The sequence below is a fragment of the Oryzias latipes genome, chromosome 22 (genome assembly GCF_053564925.1).
Source record: "Oryzias latipes strain Hd-rR chromosome 22, Olatipes_Hd-rR_3.1".
Classification (NCBI taxonomy): domain Eukaryota; kingdom Metazoa; phylum Chordata; class Actinopteri; order Beloniformes; family Adrianichthyidae; genus Oryzias; species Oryzias latipes.
Window position 1 is genome coordinate 9,322,864 of NC_136258.1, and position 19,346 is coordinate 9,342,209.

Here is a 19,346-nt window from a genome sequence, read left to right on the forward strand (position 1 = left end):
GCTTTGGAGTGTTGAGGATTTCTTTACTGGTCACCTACAACATTTCTATGTTCAGGACAGATGCAGCTTATTTGCTTTCTTAAATAATCCATGTTGAAGCTGTTCAAGGTGGGATCCAAACACTAACCTTTCAGGCAGTGGAGACGGATTTATGGCTGGAGCCACAGTCAGTCTTCTGTCTTTTGTGGGATGTTTAAAAATCAATCTTTCAACGACTGTTTCTGCTCTGTTTTGGTCTACTGAAAAAGATATGAGCTAAGCGTGAACAGCAGCAGTTTCAACCCTCCTCTCCAGCTCCGGTTTTCTGTCTGGTAGCTCTCTGTGAGGCTTCTCCCACAGCCCCAGACCACGAAATTGACTGCAAGGCTGCATGGTCGTTTGTCTTTTTGTGTTAGCCCTGTGATGGACTGGAAACCTGTCCAGAGTGCAGTGAGCCTCTTACACAGCATCAGCAGGGATAGCCTCCAACCCTCTGACCCTCTTCAGGGTAAATGGGTGCAGCTAATGGATGGGTAGATGCTCGGCTGTAAATACACTTTCAACAGCAGTTGCCACTCTGCAATAAGACGTAAAACTTGTAACTCTGGGATTTCAAAGGTGAAATCTCGTGAATCTTCATCCAAATGTTTCCTGATAGATGCAAATAAATAAATAGGGACTAAATGAAACAGACTGTTCCTGGGGTAATATTTGCTCTCAGTGACAGTGTTTCAAAAGGATGCACTTTTTGATTTTTGATATAAGCAAACATGAATGTTGGTGTAGAAAATTAAAATCAGCTCAGGCTGAAACAGATACAGCTTTTATGTGTTAATGTTTGTCCCATGAAACCATGGCTGTGTGCTGCTGTTGCCTGCTGTACAGGTAAGGACACTCCCCATGGGTTTGTGTGTGCTCTGGTCTTTCATGTCTGGTGCATTTGTCATCCCGTTCCTAAGCCCCCCACACACACACACATCCAGGCACACCTATGCAGTACATGAGCAGACTGAGGCTTGTTATACTCCACTGTCTTACTCCCAATACACCAAGAATACAGCCTCCTCCTCTTCTTTTAGAATCCTCCTTTTTCTTTTCCCCTCCACCCTGCCTGATCTCCCCTTCTCAGTGCCACTGAATAACAAGCCTAACCTTCTGCAGCATTATCCCTTCAAGTCCCAAAGCACACAGATCACCCCCCCCCCCCCCCATGGCTCGCTGGGGCTTGCTTACTTCCACTCTGTAGCATCAACTACTCTAACCTCTCAGCATGCTACTTTCTGCAGATTTGCATTTTGTTTTATCTTTCAGGTCAGACGAGTAGAAATAGAAATAGACCTTTTATTAATAAAAAAAATCAAATCAAGAGCTTACATAAATCAAATCCTCATCTATGATAATATTTAGTTCTTTACATCAGGTCCAGTTGTCAATCTAATGGTAAAATTTCAATCCTAAAATTTCCCATTAAGGCCCTCAACCTTTTTGACCTTTCTCTAAGTATCATTGCAGTGGAAAAATCTCAAGATGTATACGTCCCATACTACTGTTGGTAGAAGCTGGTTAAATTGGTTAATGGCAGGTTAGGTTAGGTTTTGTTAAAAAATACATTTTTTGTTTACATTGCATAGTTAGTAAATGTAGGCAGGATTTCATTATGCTGGTTCATAACCCGGATAAATCCAGAGGGTCAGGTCAGGAAGGGCAGCCGACGTCAAATCTTTGCCTAACCAAATATGAGAATCAGATCTATGATATCCATACCAGATCGGTCGAGGCCCGGGTTAACAATGACCAGCATCGGTGCTGTTCACCAACAAGAGACAGGTGGAAATTAGACCACTGTTGGTGGAAGAAGGAGAGGAGGAGTAAGGTGTGTTGATAGGAAGAGAGAAAAGAGGAAAGTCGTGAGTGTTGAGCTGAGAGTAGAGACTTTGAATGTTGGAAAAGAAGGTTCATGAGGAGACTTGGCACTGAGAAGACTAAGGAGAGTGGACAGGAGTACAGGGAGAAAGAAGAGAGGTCAAGGAACTTATTTATTTATTTTTATTTTATAATACTGTATTCTTACCACCTTACCAACCGAGCTATCGAGCTGCTAGGAAATTCTTCTCTGCATTTGACCGATCCCCTGGGGGAGCGGTGAGCTGCAGACGAACCGCAATCGGGAGGCAGTAGCGTTAGGAGTCTTGCCCAAGGACCCCCACTGGGTGATGTTAAGTGCTCGCCCCAGTACCATTGTTTGTTCCCCTCCGGGAATCGAACCCTGGATTCCTGCGTGCCTTTCGCCTTACCAACCAAGCTACTCAGCTGCTTATGATGACTAGCATGCTAGGTTGGGCAGTAAATAGGGAGAGACTGACCTATACAGATTAGCAAGCAGAGAGACAGATATGGGAAGGACATGCAGCAGGTTTGGGTGATTGAAGATAGGGTTGGTGCGGGTGAAGTGAGGGGGGCCATTAAGAGGATAAAGGGTACAAAAGATATTTGGTCCTGATGATACACCTGTGGAGGTATGGATGGGTCTAGGACAGTGTTTTTCAACCAGTGTTCCGCGGCACAGTAGTGTGCCGTGGGAGATGGTCAGGTGTGCCGTGGGAAATTGCCCTCATTGACAACATTAAAAACATTTACCATCTCGAGGATATCAGCTCTTTGTTCATCCAAACAGGTCCTGTTAAAACACCGAGTAGTTAGGAATATAAAATATCATAAAATACATTTTCTTTCTGTTTATTTGATTCTATTAAAGACATTTCGATAAGAATGACGGTACCGCGATTTAGCCGTAGCATCAGCTGTTTGGCTAGGAAAGATAGCAGTGCAGTTTCTGACTGGATCTTAAAGCACGCTCCCAATTATTATACAAATGCTATTTTTTATGATTTACTTAAATCCTCCATGCAAATGACAGTCAACTTACAAACCATTAGAGTAAATAATAAATGTTATTGAACAAACCTCCAAAAGATAATAGTATTTTCTTCTAAACTAAAAACCTTCAAAGTCGCTGTTCCACATTCTTTCACACAACAGAGTTCCACAACATTTGACAGATTCTAGGGAACCTAAAATGGTCATTTGTTGAATTTGCTGCATTGGGAGGTCAGATTTACTGAAATCTAAAGCTATTCCAATTAAAAAATCTGGTCCATTCTTCCATGCAGACCTTCTCTAGAGCTGTGACACTTTGGGGCTGTTGCTAGGCAACACATACTTTCCGCTGCCTCCACAGATTCTGTATTGGATTGAGGTCTAGAGGCTCTCGAGCCTTGAAATGCTTTTTGGGTAGTCCCTTCTTTGTTGCCAGGGCAATGTATTTGGCATCATTGTCCTGCTGGAAGATCTCGTTTCATCCTCAATGTTCTCACTGATGTCAGGATGTTTTTGTCCAAAGTATCACCATACATGGATCCATTCATTCTTTACTTCGTAAGGATCAGTCACCCTGTTCTTTGTGCAACCCCAGAGCATGATGTTGGGGCGGCAGCTGCTCAGGAGGTTGGGCAGGTCGTCCAATGATCGAAGAGTCGGCGGTTCGATCCCCGCTCCCCCCAGTTAACTATTGTTGTGTCCTTGGGGAAGACACTTCCCCCTCCCTGCCTCCGGTGCAGCTCCACTGGTGTGTGAATGTGTGTGAATGTCCGGTGATGGTCAGAGGGGCAGCTGTGGCTACATCAGTAGTTACCATCACACAGCATGAATGAATGATGGACACATTGGAAGAACTTTGAGCGTTTGGAAAAGAGCAGAAAAATCCAAACCATTAATATTATAATTATTATAATGCTACCACCCTCATCACCAAAAGTAAAAAACATTTAGTTTATGACATTTATTCATTTATTAATGCTTTATGTTATTTTTTGTTTCAACAAATGCATTTTGGACAGTAAAGTATGAAGTAATTCGTAAGTTATTAGACACATAATGAGTATAATATTATTCCAGATTCAAAGTAATGTCTTTACACTATGTTGTTGCTCCAAACAGTGATTTGTTACTGTAATATAACATTTTTGTTACTGAAATGAGTGACTGTGACATACTTTACTGTAAACTGTCAACAGTAAGCATTTGCCTGTTTGATAACACAACCAGAGCATGATGTATAAATGCTTGGAAAAGCTAATTATTTTCTGATCCAGATCAGGGTTGGCTAATGACAATCACAAACCTTGGAGGCGACAATGTTTAGAGTCATTTCTAGTGACAGCCGTCAGATAGAGGGGTTGCTGAAAGGCCAAGTGTCCCGCCATCGTGATTCCTGAAATTACCCGTTCGTTTCCATGACGTTCTCATTTATTGACTCAAGACCGGGGAGTACATTAATTGTGTTTGGTTGGCATTAACATAGTCAAATAGGAATTTGAATTTGGTAATTTTGAACTCCCTTGGGGGCATTTGGATCCCAACCCACTGGAGTATTTATCATGGCTTTGTCAGCTGACGAGGGGGGGGCAACATGGACTTGGTAAAATTCTGCTTCACCTGGGTTGTAGGATCCCAAAACATGGTGTTTTCTTTGCCTATTCTTCTGTTTTAGATACAAAATTCTTTTGTCTTTTTGCCTTATAAGTCATCCCCAATCTGCTTTTTCTGCCTGGAGGGGCTGCTGCATTTTTAGCGGATTCTGTCGCACCCTGGGAACATGAATGAATTAGCACCTCTTCTCCGTAAGAAATGAAGCTAATTTATAATCTAATTATGATGATGTCTTAGGGATCACATTAGCATTCTTTATGTTTGCTTATCTGAGTAAATATGGAAATCATGGTGTTGTTGTCCATGTTTTCTTTTCCTAAAGAATGCACTTGATTGTCACCTTCTTTACGGCGTGAGCACTGCAAACACTTCTTCTGTCCGTGTGCAGCTCTGAACACATGGCTGCAGCTAGCCTGCTTCCACACTCATTCATCTTCCCCACTCCTAATTCTGGTGCCCAGCCAGCATGGAAGTCTGGCATGTTAATTAACAGCGAGCCGACCCGACACCTCCTTCGGTTTGCATCCCGTATCTTTGTAAACTCCCCGAAAGATCCCCCATCAAATAATGTGCAAGGCGCCGTCATTTGGGCTCCTTTAGTCTTTTCAGTCGCCCAGTTTGGTATGTTTTCAATTTCGAATGGAAGCACTGCTCAACGCTGCTCCCATCATCCTGTTTCTATCCTCCCTCTCGCTCATCTCATCCCAGCCCAAGGCCCGTGGGAAGATCTGACTCCAGGAGCAGACAGTCTGCAGCCCTGAATAAATGTAAAGAGGGAGAAGGGGAAGGGAGGGCACATTAGCAGGCAGAGAGAGAGCAGGGGCGGGAGGACATCCATGCAGAGAGAGGCGCAGACAGATAGAGAGGAGATCAGTTTGTAGGAGCGGAGAGACATAGCATTTCAGCTTCCTTCGGCTGCCTCTCCCTCTCTCCCTAACACAAACACATGCTCGCACACTCACACAAACACACACACACACACACAGCGCCACCACTGCTTTAGGGGATACCAGTCAGCTTGGAAATCCTCTCCTTTGTTGTTTTTGCTGTTGGTTAGTCTGAGCGGCAGCACGGCGTGCGCCTCCATCACTGCTGTGTGTGTGTGTGTGTGTGTGTTTGTTTGTGGGGGGAGTCGTGGAGGCGGCGTGTGAAGGATGCCACTGGCAGCACCCTGGTAAGTCAGCGTCTTCCGTCCTCCCTCTGTCTTTCTTTCTTTCTTTCTTTGTGCTCTCTCTGATCTGCAGTCTCTCCATCCCGCCTGGGATTCTCGCCTCTCTCCTCCTACCGCGCTCCTCCTCTGTGCAGCTCCTCTCTCTCCCTCCCTCTCCTCTCCTGCCATCTCTGCCTCTCTCTCTACCGGCTGCGCCTCATTGGTGTGTCCTGATTCTCTCCTATTTTTTTTCATTAGGCTCTGGGCCCATTGGTCGTCTGCCTTCCAACCATTATCTCTACTCCTCCACCCCTCTGTCATCCTTTCTGCCTTCGCTCGCCCTCCCCCCCCCCAGCCATCTCTCAAGTCGTAAAAATGATTTGCATGCAGGAGCAAAGCAGAACTTTGCAGTGAGCTCAGTGAGGGAATTGAGAGAGAAATCAGGGAAAGACTGATAATAAGAGAGGAGGCGCGTTGTGGAGAACTGGAAGAAAAGTTTCAAGAGGCGAATGCAGCTGGTAGGTAACTTCTGCTCCTTTATCGCTCCTCAGGTTCTTACATTGCTGATGATCCAGGCTGCTTGAAAATATCTGTTACTGGATTTTTGCTCATACGGCTCAGCTAGTTTGGTGTTTTGCTGTTCCTTCAGTGGGGTTTGTAATACTAGAAGTTTGTGAAAATCTCTCTTTGTCCTTCTGAACCTGAGTTAGGGTAGAAGATCGCTAAAAGCGTTGAACAGGAGTGTTGGTCCACCCCATGTGTTGTGCTGCAAACTTTTTAGGGGCTTCCTTCCCCAGCATACCTGCTTTCTATTCATCCATCTATCCAGGGACGGTATTCCTCATGCATGCTGGTCAGAGCTAAGCTGGAGTCAGTCCTTGTTGTCATTTGGTGAAAGGTCAGGTGAAACAGATTCTTAATGTTTTGCTTCTTTCTTTGGCTTTTCAGGATGTTTCGTTCCATTTCACAAACTGCTGTCTCCTCAAAATCTGAAATGACTGAAATCATTTGTTCAACTTCATCGTGTTTAGTTAAAACAGATTTTTCCCTCCTGATTCAAAGTTTCAGCTCTGATTCCATCTGAAGTCTGCAGGAAACTACTAAAGGTGCTGCAGAGTTTGGAACTGCACTAATATAAGACACTTTCCCCTCAGCTGCAGTGCCTTTTCTCTGTTTGCATGTTGCTGTGTTCCTATGTGCTGCAACATCCGTCATTCGCCACAAACTGTGTTGACTTGGCATTGGCACATGTCTGTGTTAAGAACCATAGACGGTGTGGACACAACTGGGGTCACTGAGGAGCCAAAAATAGGTGGTGAAGGTATTTTTGTAATTTAGTCAAACTGGATTAGAAACGGCCCAAATCCACACGATTTCAATCTAAACTATGAAATGAAATCTAATATTTCACATGATGGTTTTCATCTCCGTATGTGGAGGTTGTGTGAGGAGAAGGGAAGAGCAGCTAACTGAGTCAAGCTGGATCCTTTGGTTCTCCAGCAGCAGGATGAAGGAGAGGTCCTTCTCGTTAGAAGGAGACTTGTGTGGCAAGAGTGTTTTTTTTTATTGGTTTGTTTGTCATTGCAGCACTTGATGTGCTTTGCAGAGAGACTTGAGGACAGGGAGACATTCGAATGGGATTAAATTATGGTGGGAACGCTGCTCCCTGGGTCTCACTGAGACCAACGCTGCGGGAACAACCTTTCCTCCCCGGCTCTTTCTCTCTTCCTGCCATCATTCCTCTCATCTCTCAGCCTGCAGACGGAGAGCAAAAGAACCCAGCCCCTCTTAATCACAACAATCTCGTCAGAGCTGGAGGGGACAGGAAATTGGGCGCTGATGGGATTGCAGACTGTGGACTGTTAGGTCAGAAGATGCACTGTACACAGCTACTGTACTGGAGGCAGCTACTGCCTGCAACCAGGCAGGGCTGGGTCATTTTTGGAGAGCTATTAGTCAAAGTTGTCAAGTAAGAACTAAATTGAAAGAAAGGGAAAGAGGGTTCAAAGAGGTGTGGAGAAATGATCCAGAAGGTTCTTTATGTTACAAAGAGGCCATTCTGTGTTTTTGCTGTTCCAAATGCTTACCACCTGGCTTGAAGTGAATGAACAAGACAATTGTTGTTGCCAGACGATTTCTTCTTAGTGTTTTCTGTTTGTCAAACAGCAGCTGATGTGAAGTGTGTCTCTGGGATTGCTCTACAACCAACATGTCGAGATAAACGATGAACACAAAAGTCACATCCTTAGCACTATCCTGGTTAGAGGGGAAAAGGTGGAGACTGTAAAAAACACTCACCTGCCGGGGAAGTGTGATGACATGAAGCAGAAATCACAACTCTGGGGTAGGAAACGCTCCACACAGTCTTCCATCCCCGAAAAACAAGCAGCAGTAATTAGTAGAGCATGTTGATAGCTAAGCCATGCTTATAGGAGAAGGAGATGACGACATGAGGACGGCATTTCCATGGACACCAAAAAAAATCATCTGGCAAAGTATATCTTGACGCCTGTCAGACCATTAAAGACCCACTCTAATGAAAATGGTGTTTTGAACATGTTCTTGCGGCATTTTTCTCATGATGAAGAACAAAATACAAGAAAATTAAGATGAAAACTGTATTTCTGAGGATTTCTTTATTGTTGTGAAACAGGAGCAGAGAAAAAAAAGTTCGATAAAAGCTTGTCATTGTTACGTACAAACGAAAATGGGCGGGGCCACAGTCTCCCTGCTCCGCCCCTTCTGATCATCCACCTGCAGACTCAGTATTTGCTTTCCTGGTCTGACCTGGAACCTGGATCAGAACTGGACCGATGGATAGATCTTATTCTGCTGCCATTTCTGTTACAACAGCAACTGTTAGCTAGTGGGAGAGAGTGTAAACAAAGGGATCATGGGAAATAAGCGGAGGCTTACTTCCGCACAAACAGTCCCCTCCATAACTCAGAGGTGAATTTCTGCAACAGAAACGACAACAGATTTTAGATTTCGTCTAAAACAGCATCATCAGAATTAAAAGACCACTAGAAACCCTAGAAATAGATCAAAAGATGATCCGAGAGGAACTTTTAAGCTGCATTAAAAACCACCGGGCCTTGACTTTCAAAGATCCTACAAATGGTTTTGGGCCAGTATTTAATCTGGTATAAGTGGCTAAAGAAACTTGTAGTCAGTTTAATGCACATTTAGTGATAGTTAGTAGAAACCATTCCTCTCTTTTTTTCCTTCATGAACTTGTGCAGAGCCAGAAGGAGCGCACTGCTGCTGCAATGGGAAGCCATATTTCTGTGGATGTTTGTGAAGATACCAAAGGGAATCGATGCGTTCTTCCAATCAGCCTCAGTGACACGGTCAGATGAGGATGCCGAGGGGGAATGATCTATTTGAGCAGATACATTGTCAATACTGACATCTACTCAGTGTAACGTGGAGCCGCTCTGGTGTCCTTCACACATGCAGTAACGGTGCACCAGCTGCTATGCACCATTAATTATGCTGTAATGTAAATTTAATCCCATTCAAGTTCATGCAACAGAATAGAGAAGAAGTTCATCTAATGTTGGAAAAATGTTAACAGAAACAAACCGATATTGATTTGACTCTTTTTTTTCCTCTCACATGGTCACCATAATTTCTTCCAAACACCAAGGAAGGGAAAAGATCCTGAGTTGATTTTTTACGTTTTGTTCCTTGCATCATTTCTAAGCTGTGACAGGACGACTGAGACTGTGCTGTTCCTGTGCAGGAATCCTAAAGCTGGAAGGTTTTTGGATTTCAGCGCCTTACAGGTGCAGCCTGTTTGTAGAGTCTCAGGTGACATTATTAAAAATCATCTAAAAAGATCAAATGATTGTTGCTTCAGGAAAAAAGGATGATATTTGATGAGGTGGCAGAAACTCACCATTGCCCATCCATGAGGGCATTCCTGCAGGGACATCATCCGGCTGCCCCTCTCTGCAGACACACACACACCGTTCACATATTCGTGCTTTTCCGCTGGGAAAACGTGATCTATCTCCTGGCGGGCAGGCCAATTAAAAACCAATCAGGCTGCTTGGAGTGTGCTGGTAATGGGAAAGCCAAGCAGTGGAGGAAGTGGGGCTGATTAATGGACATTTTCACCTTGTGGCATAACAGCCTCCCACAGGCATCCATCACCTCAGGAGACGAGGCTGGCGGCACACCTATCCACAAATGTTTGACATATTGTAGAAGTTGCAAATGTCTGAGTGTTCAATGATGAGCGTAAAGTGCCTCACTGGGCTGCCGTAGCTTTATAAAAATGGGTCTCATCCACAGGCCGCTGAAACATTTGATGTATGACAGCGCTGGGATTAATAGCAGGCTGTGCATCTTGGCATCTTTTCACTTTTAAGACACTGCAGCACATTCAGACAGAGCCTGAGCTGTTCACTTGTTTTGACTAGTTTAACGTTGATAATAGTTTTTCAGTTGTGCGGATATTTTCAAAGCTGCCGTTTTTAATAATTGTTTTTATAGATGTGATGTTTTCCCACTTTTGCTAAAACGTTTATGCTGGAGAGTCGGGGAAGCCGTACCAAGGTGGACTGAAAACGCTGTTGGTGTCTTTCCCCTCGCTGACATTGTAAGGCAGCAAGCATTCAAAGGAGAATTATGAAGCGATGTGAGCGAGGTTTGTTCCATTTCACAAGCTGCTGTGACCTACTTCACACAGCCTGGCAGCCAGCTGTAAATAAAGATTTTCATAACCTGCTTTGGCCTTTTCCCATTAGCAGCACAACTGGGCCTTGAAGAAAATTAGGAGCTCAGGAGGAGCAGCTGAGAGAACTGCCACCAAACCATCAGCGCGCTGGATCTGAGGCTGCTGCTGCTGCTGCTGCTGCTGGCAAGAGAATACAATTAGCTTCCCTGCTAATATGACTTAGGTTGCATAAGCAGGCATGGAACAAAGGAAGTCTGCAACACAAATCTTCAGGACGGAAGCAACGCAATAAACTGGGAGAGAGCTTTTCCTGCCCTAATGCCACATCTGCTCCAAAACTGTGCTATGAGGAGCAAAACAGCAACACATCCTGCAACCGTCTTTTTGAAATTGAGTCTGCATTTACTGTTTTATTCCCTTTGCAGATCTCTGTATTCAAGGACTAAACTAGTAGAACCTACTCAATACCTTCATTTATCATGCAAGCGCTTCTTAAGAACATGTAATACTGGACCATTCAGATTGTACATGATTGATATTATTTTCTGAAATGTATACTGGGATTCATGATGTTGATGTGTTTGGGTTAAAAGGTTTTGTTCTCTTCAAATTTGCTGCTTCTAAATGTTTCATAGTGTAAAAACCAATGGTTTCACTAATAACATTTATAATTATGATTGGCACCCCAATAGAATTTAAGTGAACAAAACAACATTATTAAAAACCAAGCATTGCGTGGGTCAAAGAGATAAGAACTAAAAAAGGAAGATTGTTAATTATTGAAAGAATTAATTTAGCACAAGGAGCCTTCTGTTCCCCAAAGTTGTTACTAGAAAAAAAGACTATACATGCGTGTTGTTTTTAACACGGCAGTCAGCAAAGCTCTGTCTCTCTGTTTACAACGTTCCTGTAAATCAGATTTGTCACTTTTGCTCTCTAAAATCCTGTCACACGTGGCCACTATTAGGTGAAAATCCCTCTGTCCGGCGGGTAATTGATGATGGCATATGACAGCGGTCAGGCTGAGGGAGGGTGAGCTGATGAGACGCGGGCTGATTATTGAACGCCATGCAGAGTGCAGCTTTCAGAACATGCAGGCGCCGGGCTGCTCCTGCTTCCAGAGGCACCCATCGCTAAAGAAGGAAACCAGTGTTGACCTGCGTTTGTTTCAGGCACAGCTCAAAGTGATTATTAGTGACGACAGTAAGACACCTGATTGCATCCCCAGTTTTGGGATGTGTTTTCGGTTTGTTGGCAAGGAAGAGCGGTTAATTGAAAAATTCACATCGGCTGATTTGTGGAGCTTGAGCGCGCATGCATCTGTGCCTGTGTGTATGCAAATGAAGGTGTTCATGATTATTCTGGACGTGCCTGTGTGCGTGCTTCTGCGTAAGTGGCGGAGGGTTCTGCTGCGACGTCGGGCAGACATGATGTGCTCTGAGTCGCTGCGTCTCTGTGAGGGTGGCCTGACCTCTGCCATCAGCTCCGCTTCACAGGACAGCAGCAAATGAGAGGTGTCATTGCATGACAGCAGCAAGGCTCCTCTTTAGGACTGACGGCTCATCGAACACACACGAGCGCACACACTGGCGTTACCCAATGCACAGATGGGGGCGGGAATACTTGCACACATTCACGCAAACACTCAAGTAGAAGCAATGCCTCTAACAGTTTGAACATAAACAGACATAGATGCATAAATATTGACAAACATGCAGACTGGAATCATGGCCCAGATCAATAGCTTTGTTTTGGGAAGCAGACCGTTTCTGTTTGTGGAGAAATGATTTGGTTTCTGTTCGGACCAATTACTGCTTGTGTTTAGCTTTGCCTTGCTAGAAAATTCTACTGGGATGAAGACAGGACGGGGTGGAATAAATGAGCTCCTTTGATTTGCTTCCATCGTCACAGGCTTTTGGGAGATTAAAAAGGCCATTTTTGTTCTTAAGATACAGTTTTTGTGCAAAATTTCAGTCAAATCAATCAGGCTACTTAGTTGAAAAGTGCAGCAAGTTGAAGCTGCATTTAGTCACATGGGCAGTTATCAGCCGAGACAATATAATCCCAGGAAGGCATCGCAAAATCTGGTTGCTGCTTCTTTGGGACTCGGATGAGACTTGAACAGTGGGATGGAGAGGAGGGTGTTCTCTAATTCAGAGGGGGTCCAAACTTTTTGCAAAAAGGACCGATTTGGTGAGGTGAAAACGTTTAACCCTTGTGCTATCATAGATGACCCCACCCTTACATTGACGTGTTCTCCCTACCATGACAAAGGTGGATAAAGGTGGAAAGATTTCATGTAATCCATGGATACCAGTGAAGATCACAAATCATTGAAGAAAAAAGTGGGTCTAGATGACCCAACTCCCAACATTAAGGTGCCTAGGATAGCACAAGGGTTAAGGACCGACCAATTGGCCTTCTTTGAACTATTTAATGAACATTTTAGTGCAATGGCTCACTTCTTATTTGTTCAAATAAAAAACATTTACATACATTTTTCCCAGACTTATTGTTAATTTGTTTAATTTTCACACCCTTCAGTCCCTGTTAGCTTGTCATAGATAGCCTGTCTCGTCCGATAGCCCCTATTTATATTGAACTCATTGATAACAGACAGTCTCCTGCTATGTTAGGCACCCATAATTTTTCATATTTCCCTAAAAAACATGCAAGTTCCCACTTGTCCTTGAAGTGGTGACCCTAACTGTCACCTTTTCGTTTTACCACAGGTTTACAACGGCTTATAATGGAATTTAGCCAAAGACTCAAAGTAGGGGCTTCAGTGGTTAGCACTCTTGCCTCACAGCAAAAAGGTCCCCAGTTCAAGTCCTGGCCGGGGGACCTGAACCAGAACGTCAATGGGGGACCTTTCTGTGTGGAGTTAGCATGTTCTCCCCGTGCATGGGTGGGTTTTCTCCGGCTTCCCCCCAACATTCAAAAACATGCTTCATAGGTTCATTGGTCACTCTATGCTAGGTGTGCATGTGAATGTGCGTGGGTGTGTGATTGTGGCCCTACATCAGACTGGGACCTGTCCAGGATGTCCCCTGCCTTTGCCCATGAGTGGCTCGGATAGGCTCCAGCAGCCCGTGACCCCGAAAGAGACAAAACGGATTAGAAGATGGATGGGAGGACTTAAAGTAGAAAAAGTCTGAAATAGGCTTTTTTTCCTGAGAAGTATGAGGTGTTTTGTATAGTTCTCTGCATGCATTTTTGTGTGAATTTATTTGTCTTCTTCTACCTTACACAGTACATCTATGTATAGATATTTACACTCTCGGGATAATTACTTGTGGATTTTTTAGAAAACAATGTGATGGATGGATGGATGGATGGATGGATGGGTGATGGAGGGATGGATGGATGATGGATGGATGGATGAATGGATGGATGGATGGATGGATGGATGGATGGATGGATGGATGATGGAGGGATGGATGGATGATGGATGGATGGAAGGATGGATGGATGGAAGGATGGATGGATGGATGGATGGATGATGGATGGATGGATGGATGGATGGGTGGATGATGGATGGATGGATGGATGGATGGATGGATGATGGAGGGATGATGGAGGGATGGGTGATGGATGGATGGATGGATGGATGGATGGATGATGGAGGGATGGATGGATGGGTGATGGATGGATGGATGGATGATGGAGGGATGATGGAGGGATGGATGGGTGATGGATGGATGGATGATGGAGGGATGGATGGATGATGGATGGATGGAAGGATGGATGGATGGATGATGGAGGGATGGATGGATGGGTGATGGATGGATGGATGAAAACAAACTTATTCCAAAAAGGGGGGGGGGTGAGGGGGAATTTGATTTCATTTAATTCTATGATGAAATGGAGATTTGCAATATCGAGTGCACAGATGCACAAAGACTGCAATGTCACACAAGATAATCCTTCATTTGTACATTGGGGTGTTTATTTAATGTTGTCCATCAGAATTTGTTTGTTTCAGTAGTACCGGCTTATGCCAACCGTGGCCGTGTGTTTGATTTGGCTAAGTTGCATTTACCAGTGACTGTAATAGGTAAAGGGAGAGTAAGGAGAAGATACACTTTACCATTAGAAATCCTGAATTCAGAACGCTGCGTTACTTCATGTTGACACCAACCTTAATTAGAGTTTACTGTTCGTGGCCTCCATTCCCATCCGAGTCTTTCTGACTGGTTTATAAGTTGTCTTTTTATTAGCCAAATTACATTTGAAGGTTAGTGAAATTCTGAGCTTGCTTGTTGGGTTTTATTTTGAAAATTGCACTGATTCTCCGTGTCACTGTCTTGGCTGACTTCCTGCCAGCTTGATCTGCTCTGTGTAGATTAACATGGCTCGCCTCTGGCTGAATACCAAAATAGACTTGGCACGTATCGTTAATGAAGCAGAGCGGAGGACGCGTCTGAAATGCACTGCAGTGATTCCGATCAAACCCGGGGACCAGACCGGCAGACCGTAAGGCTTTTGGTGGAATCATACTGTGGGGTCACCCTGACCCATACTGTGTGTCAGCTTTAGCTTATGGATTTCAGTTGTCCTGCAGCCCCTTTTGTTCTGTAGAAGGGACGTTTTTGACCTGAACTCTCCATCGTCCTGCTTTCAAGTCACAAACTAGGACCCTTGTGATGAGATGTCCACTGCTTTAATTGTGTAGCTAAAAATGTTTAAACTGGAGTTTACTCTATATTTCCTTATTATGTCTATAGCTGCTTTATCTCTTTTATGTTGTAAATTACTTGTGTGCTTTGATTACCATAGGTCTAGATTTTAACATGACCTTCTTTGACTTTCCTTTAGCATTTTTGTGTCACAGCCCAAACTGACTAAATTCTCCCTACATGCTATAATATCGAATAACAATATTGATAATATTAAAGGATTTTTTTAGAATGTAGAGAGAACTCTTGGCAGGCCTCAACTGTCCAGGTAACACAGAGAAAATTGCAGTCTTTTGCATTGGTAGTGGATGGTGCCATCCTCATGACCATCTGTTAGTCTGTCTGTGCTCCACACCTCGGTTGGTCTGGATCTAAATGTCGTGGATCTTTCATTGTTATCCCACTCCCTGTAACAGGATTTTTTGCGTCCTTGTGGATGATTTGCTCAAATGGATTGTGAAGGAGAGGGGGTGTCAAAGCAAGTTTGGCCTTCTCTTCTTCATCTCGGTGCAGTGCTTAACGAGCAGGATGGCTCACATATTTACTGTTAACAAGGAGGATGCCGTCGTTTCTCATTCTCCCTCACCAATTGTGCCCCACAGTCCCATGCATAATAAATCAGACGCTCTGTGTCAGCATCGTTCTCTGCATACGGCTGAAAAAGTCTCAGTCTGGTGTGATCTGCTGCAAAATGCAGGAGAAATATGAAGCAGTGCACTCAGAGCTAGATCCTTGTTTCTCTTCCAGAGCTGCAATGTATTCAGGTCATTGCCAGGTCTCTGCTAAAACATTCCTCTCTTTGTCTGTGAGATCCAACATCTTGTTCATTTTACTCAAGTGTGCATATATCCTGCCCTGAATAAATTGTACCACACATTTTACTTTTTCCGTTTTAGCCCTCTGCAGCTTGCACCCTGAAAGGAGGCCCTGCCCTGTGAATGTGACCTAATTTTCTTGCTCGGCCCAGCATTTTCCAAAATAGCTTGGCCACAGCAGCGCGTAGAAAACTCATTTCCATCTTGCATAAGAGAGACAAACATTCCTCTCTGAATAAGCTTAGTGGTATGAGGACGATGGTGAAAATGCCAATTTTATCCTGCATTAAATCGGAGAAGTCTTAGTAATTGAACCCGTCTATTTAACAGATTATATAATCTAAACTTTGTCAAGACTGAAACAAAGAGGAAATCTATTTTTGAAACATAATCTATACAATGATCCACATTATATGTCATAACTGCGTAAGAATAGGAATTTCTGTACAGTCAGAAGCATGTTTTACCGTTAGCCTCGTGTTCTATCATAGCAAGAGGACATTACAGAGCACTACAAGGCATGAACATGCAATTTGCCCATATCTCCTCCTTGTTACAGAAACTGCTTTGGACAGAGATAATGAGGAGTAGGGGGCTGAGAGACGAATCATTATTTTAGCCGAGGCTGCCGCGTTCCTTAACGGGGTCTGTAGGGCGCCTTCACCAAGCTAATGCAGAGAAAGAGAAACAGATGGAAGGCATGATTATTTGATCTGCAAAGAGCTCTTGGTGGGCTTTGTAGTAACTGGACTAGACTGCTTAGAGGCAAGAGAGTGGGTTGTATACATCAGTGGGTGTGTGTGTGTTCTGAGTGATGTGCGCTTAATGCGCCTGGGTGTGGGAAGCTTTTGCTTGTGTTTGGATTCCCGCATGCATGCATTAGGTTCATGTGTTTGAATGCATGGGCTTCTGTGTGTTGACTCTGTTGGCGCTCACTCCAAACACACAGACTTCCAAATAATAAACAGTGGCACAGGTTTGAGGCTGATTTAGGCTTGCCTGGTTTGTGCATGGGACAGGTCTTCCCTTCTGTGTCCCAGACTGAATGTCTTCCCCTGCAGCACGCTAACACGCTAGCAAAAGGCAGTTCAACGAAACATATATGCCATTGTGTTACTTATTAGGAAGCAGGGGCGTACGGTCAGGGGAGGCAGGTGAGGCACTGTCATCATTCTCACCTGCCATCATAAAAGAGCAGTAAACAAATAAATGTGGTATAAATGCAATTTTTATGTCTGATTTAAATCATTTTTTATACCTAAAATTGTGGAATTTTACAGACTTCCTTTTCATTTACAGCATAGGCTGTGAAGTGAGGCAACACTCACCTTAAATGGTGCAACCCCATGCAAACCGGGTTGATTGTGTGATTATAGCTTACTCAGTGTTTGCTAATAATGCAATGCTTTGTTAAGTTTTTTAAACATTCTAGATATTCTTATTATATGTCCTGACTTTATTTGTTTATGTATTTTACGTTTGTCTGTCTTTCATTTCGCATTCGGATCTGACATAAAGCTGCGCTTGAAGCCCCTACGTGAGGTAGGCGGTACCTCTGCCTCCATGTAGGGGGCGCTCGTGAGCTCAGAATTGTCCCTCAGTTGTTGCTAAAAAATGGAATACGTGTCTGTTATTTTATGTTTTGCTCTGACTGACTGAAAAAATGGAGGATGAAATTTCAGTAAAAATGTCTTAAAGTTGTAACTTTCAATTGAAATGGATGAGCGATGTCAGATCAACACATCTTCATTGAGAAATGAGAGACTTTTAAAACTAAAAAAAGATCAGGAGGACTTTCACGCTAAAATCAGAGATTTTTGTCCAGAAGGAAAGCAAATTCTGTGTGTGAGTACGTGTGTGAGAGAGCGTGCATCCTCTGAGGTGCTGTCAGTGTTCTAGTCTGTGTAGAATTCATCTTGGTGGTTTTCTGGAGGAACTCAATGTACATTTGACATTCTTCCCTCCCTCCAATCTCAACCAAGTGTTTGAGAAGAATACTGCAATGCCATATGAAGCACGATCAACAGTTGATAAATATATTAGGTGTGTATGTTTGTGAATCTGCCTCTGAGAGCGTCAGTGCCTCATCAGTGACAAACGTCACCACACGTCCCTACTGGAAGGATTTGTGCATTTACAGTGTGATTATTTTTCCCTTAAAACTTCTTCAGGGTCAAACAGACCAAAACAAACGATCAAACATCAATAGACAGATATGGTTCCCTCATTAAAGGTCATGTCACACGGCCAATACGTACATTTTGTGCGTTTTCCATTGGCGTTTTTAGCTGTTCAGAATTTTTGGTTTGGTTGAGAATTACACAGATTCTGTGTGTTTTACAAAGTTTATACGCAATTATTACGTAAATTTTACACAACTGTGTGTGATTTTTGTGAGATGCATACAGAAAGTTGTGGTTTTCCACGACCGTTCCACGTGTGTCGAACGGATTTTTCATGCATGAACCACACATATCTTGTTCAAATGATGTTAATGATGCATGAATCACTCATGAATTGTATAGAAACAGCACAATAATCACACGGTTCATGTGCTACGTTGGTTTACGCGTTCTTTGCGCGGTTCATTTGTACTTCTGTGGTTTTAATGTGGTTCATCTGTGAAAGTTTCACGTAAAGACCATAACTGTTCACACTTTTTTTCACAGAGATTCACATATGACCATTTTCATCCATGCAACATGCACATAATGTATGTAGAGCTGTAACACGGGCTTTAAAGCTCCCATTTTGGAGAGCCTGTATTCCTTGATTCGTCTTTCTGCATTGCCCGAGCCACGGATCTCTACATTACGGTCACAGCTGCATGTCCATGTACCTTAGATTACTGTGAGTCTAAATACTCTGTATTGTATGGAGAAATGGTAGAGACACATGCACTTTGACAAAACATACAACCACTCTCTTTGTCCCACTGTCTTTGTCAGACAGACCGACGCAGCCTCCGAATGGGGCACATTATCACATGTGGCTTCCTGTCAGGCGAGGGCTCGGATGACGTGGCTTGCTGGTGTGTGTGTGCGTGACTGGCGGGCCACACCTGTCAACAGCGCTCTACAGGCGTGGTGGTGATGCTATCTGACAGCCTGACTGCCAGGGAGGACGTGTGTGCGTTTGTGTGCTTCGTGACCATTTGGATGAGTCACTGTTGTGCCTCCGCTGCTATATTCCCCAGAGGACCCACTAGTGTCTGACTGGTGGATGCAGTGTGTGTGTGTGTGTGTAGGTGTGTGTGTGTGTGTTTCCCTGGCTGTGAGTTCAGAACATATTAACAGCTGGCCTCTTACTCATACAGTAAACAATTACGTGAAACCATCAAAATTTTTAGAGATCCAGTCTAGAGTAGTGTTTGCACCCTGCGCCTCTGCAACACTTTCAAATATGCAATGTGCTGAAGCACTCACGCTCTCCATCTGCCGCGCCCGTATCTGCACATGCAATCTGTTTTAATTCATCCGGCAGATTTACATTAACAAATACCTTAGCAGGACCAAACACAGACGCTCATTGTATGAAAATCCTGCCGCGTT

At 43.8% G+C, this 19,346-nt stretch overlaps 1 protein-coding gene across 20 annotated transcripts in view; it reads left to right on the forward strand.

Moving 5' to 3' along the window:
* Window positions 1–5,333: 5,333 nt before the first annotated feature.
* myt1lb (myelin transcription factor 1-like, b) overlaps window positions 5,334–19,346 on the forward strand; it is a 127,351-nt gene continuing 113,338 nt past the window's right edge. For 12 of the 20 annotated variants that reach the window (XM_078940891.1, XM_020713897.3, XM_078940903.1 and 9 more), the window contains exons 1-2: window positions 5,356–5,641; window positions 5,876–6,135. In XM_078940891.1, coding sequence (XP_078797017.1) covers window positions 6,127–6,135 — 9 coding nt within the window. In that variant the 5' untranslated portion in view covers window positions 5,356–5,641; window positions 5,876–6,126. Of the gene's footprint in view, window positions 5,642–5,875; window positions 6,136–19,346 lie in introns of those variants that run through there. The other 8 variants (XM_078940897.1, XM_078940908.1, XM_078940896.1 and 5 more) reach the window with 6 other exon arrangements.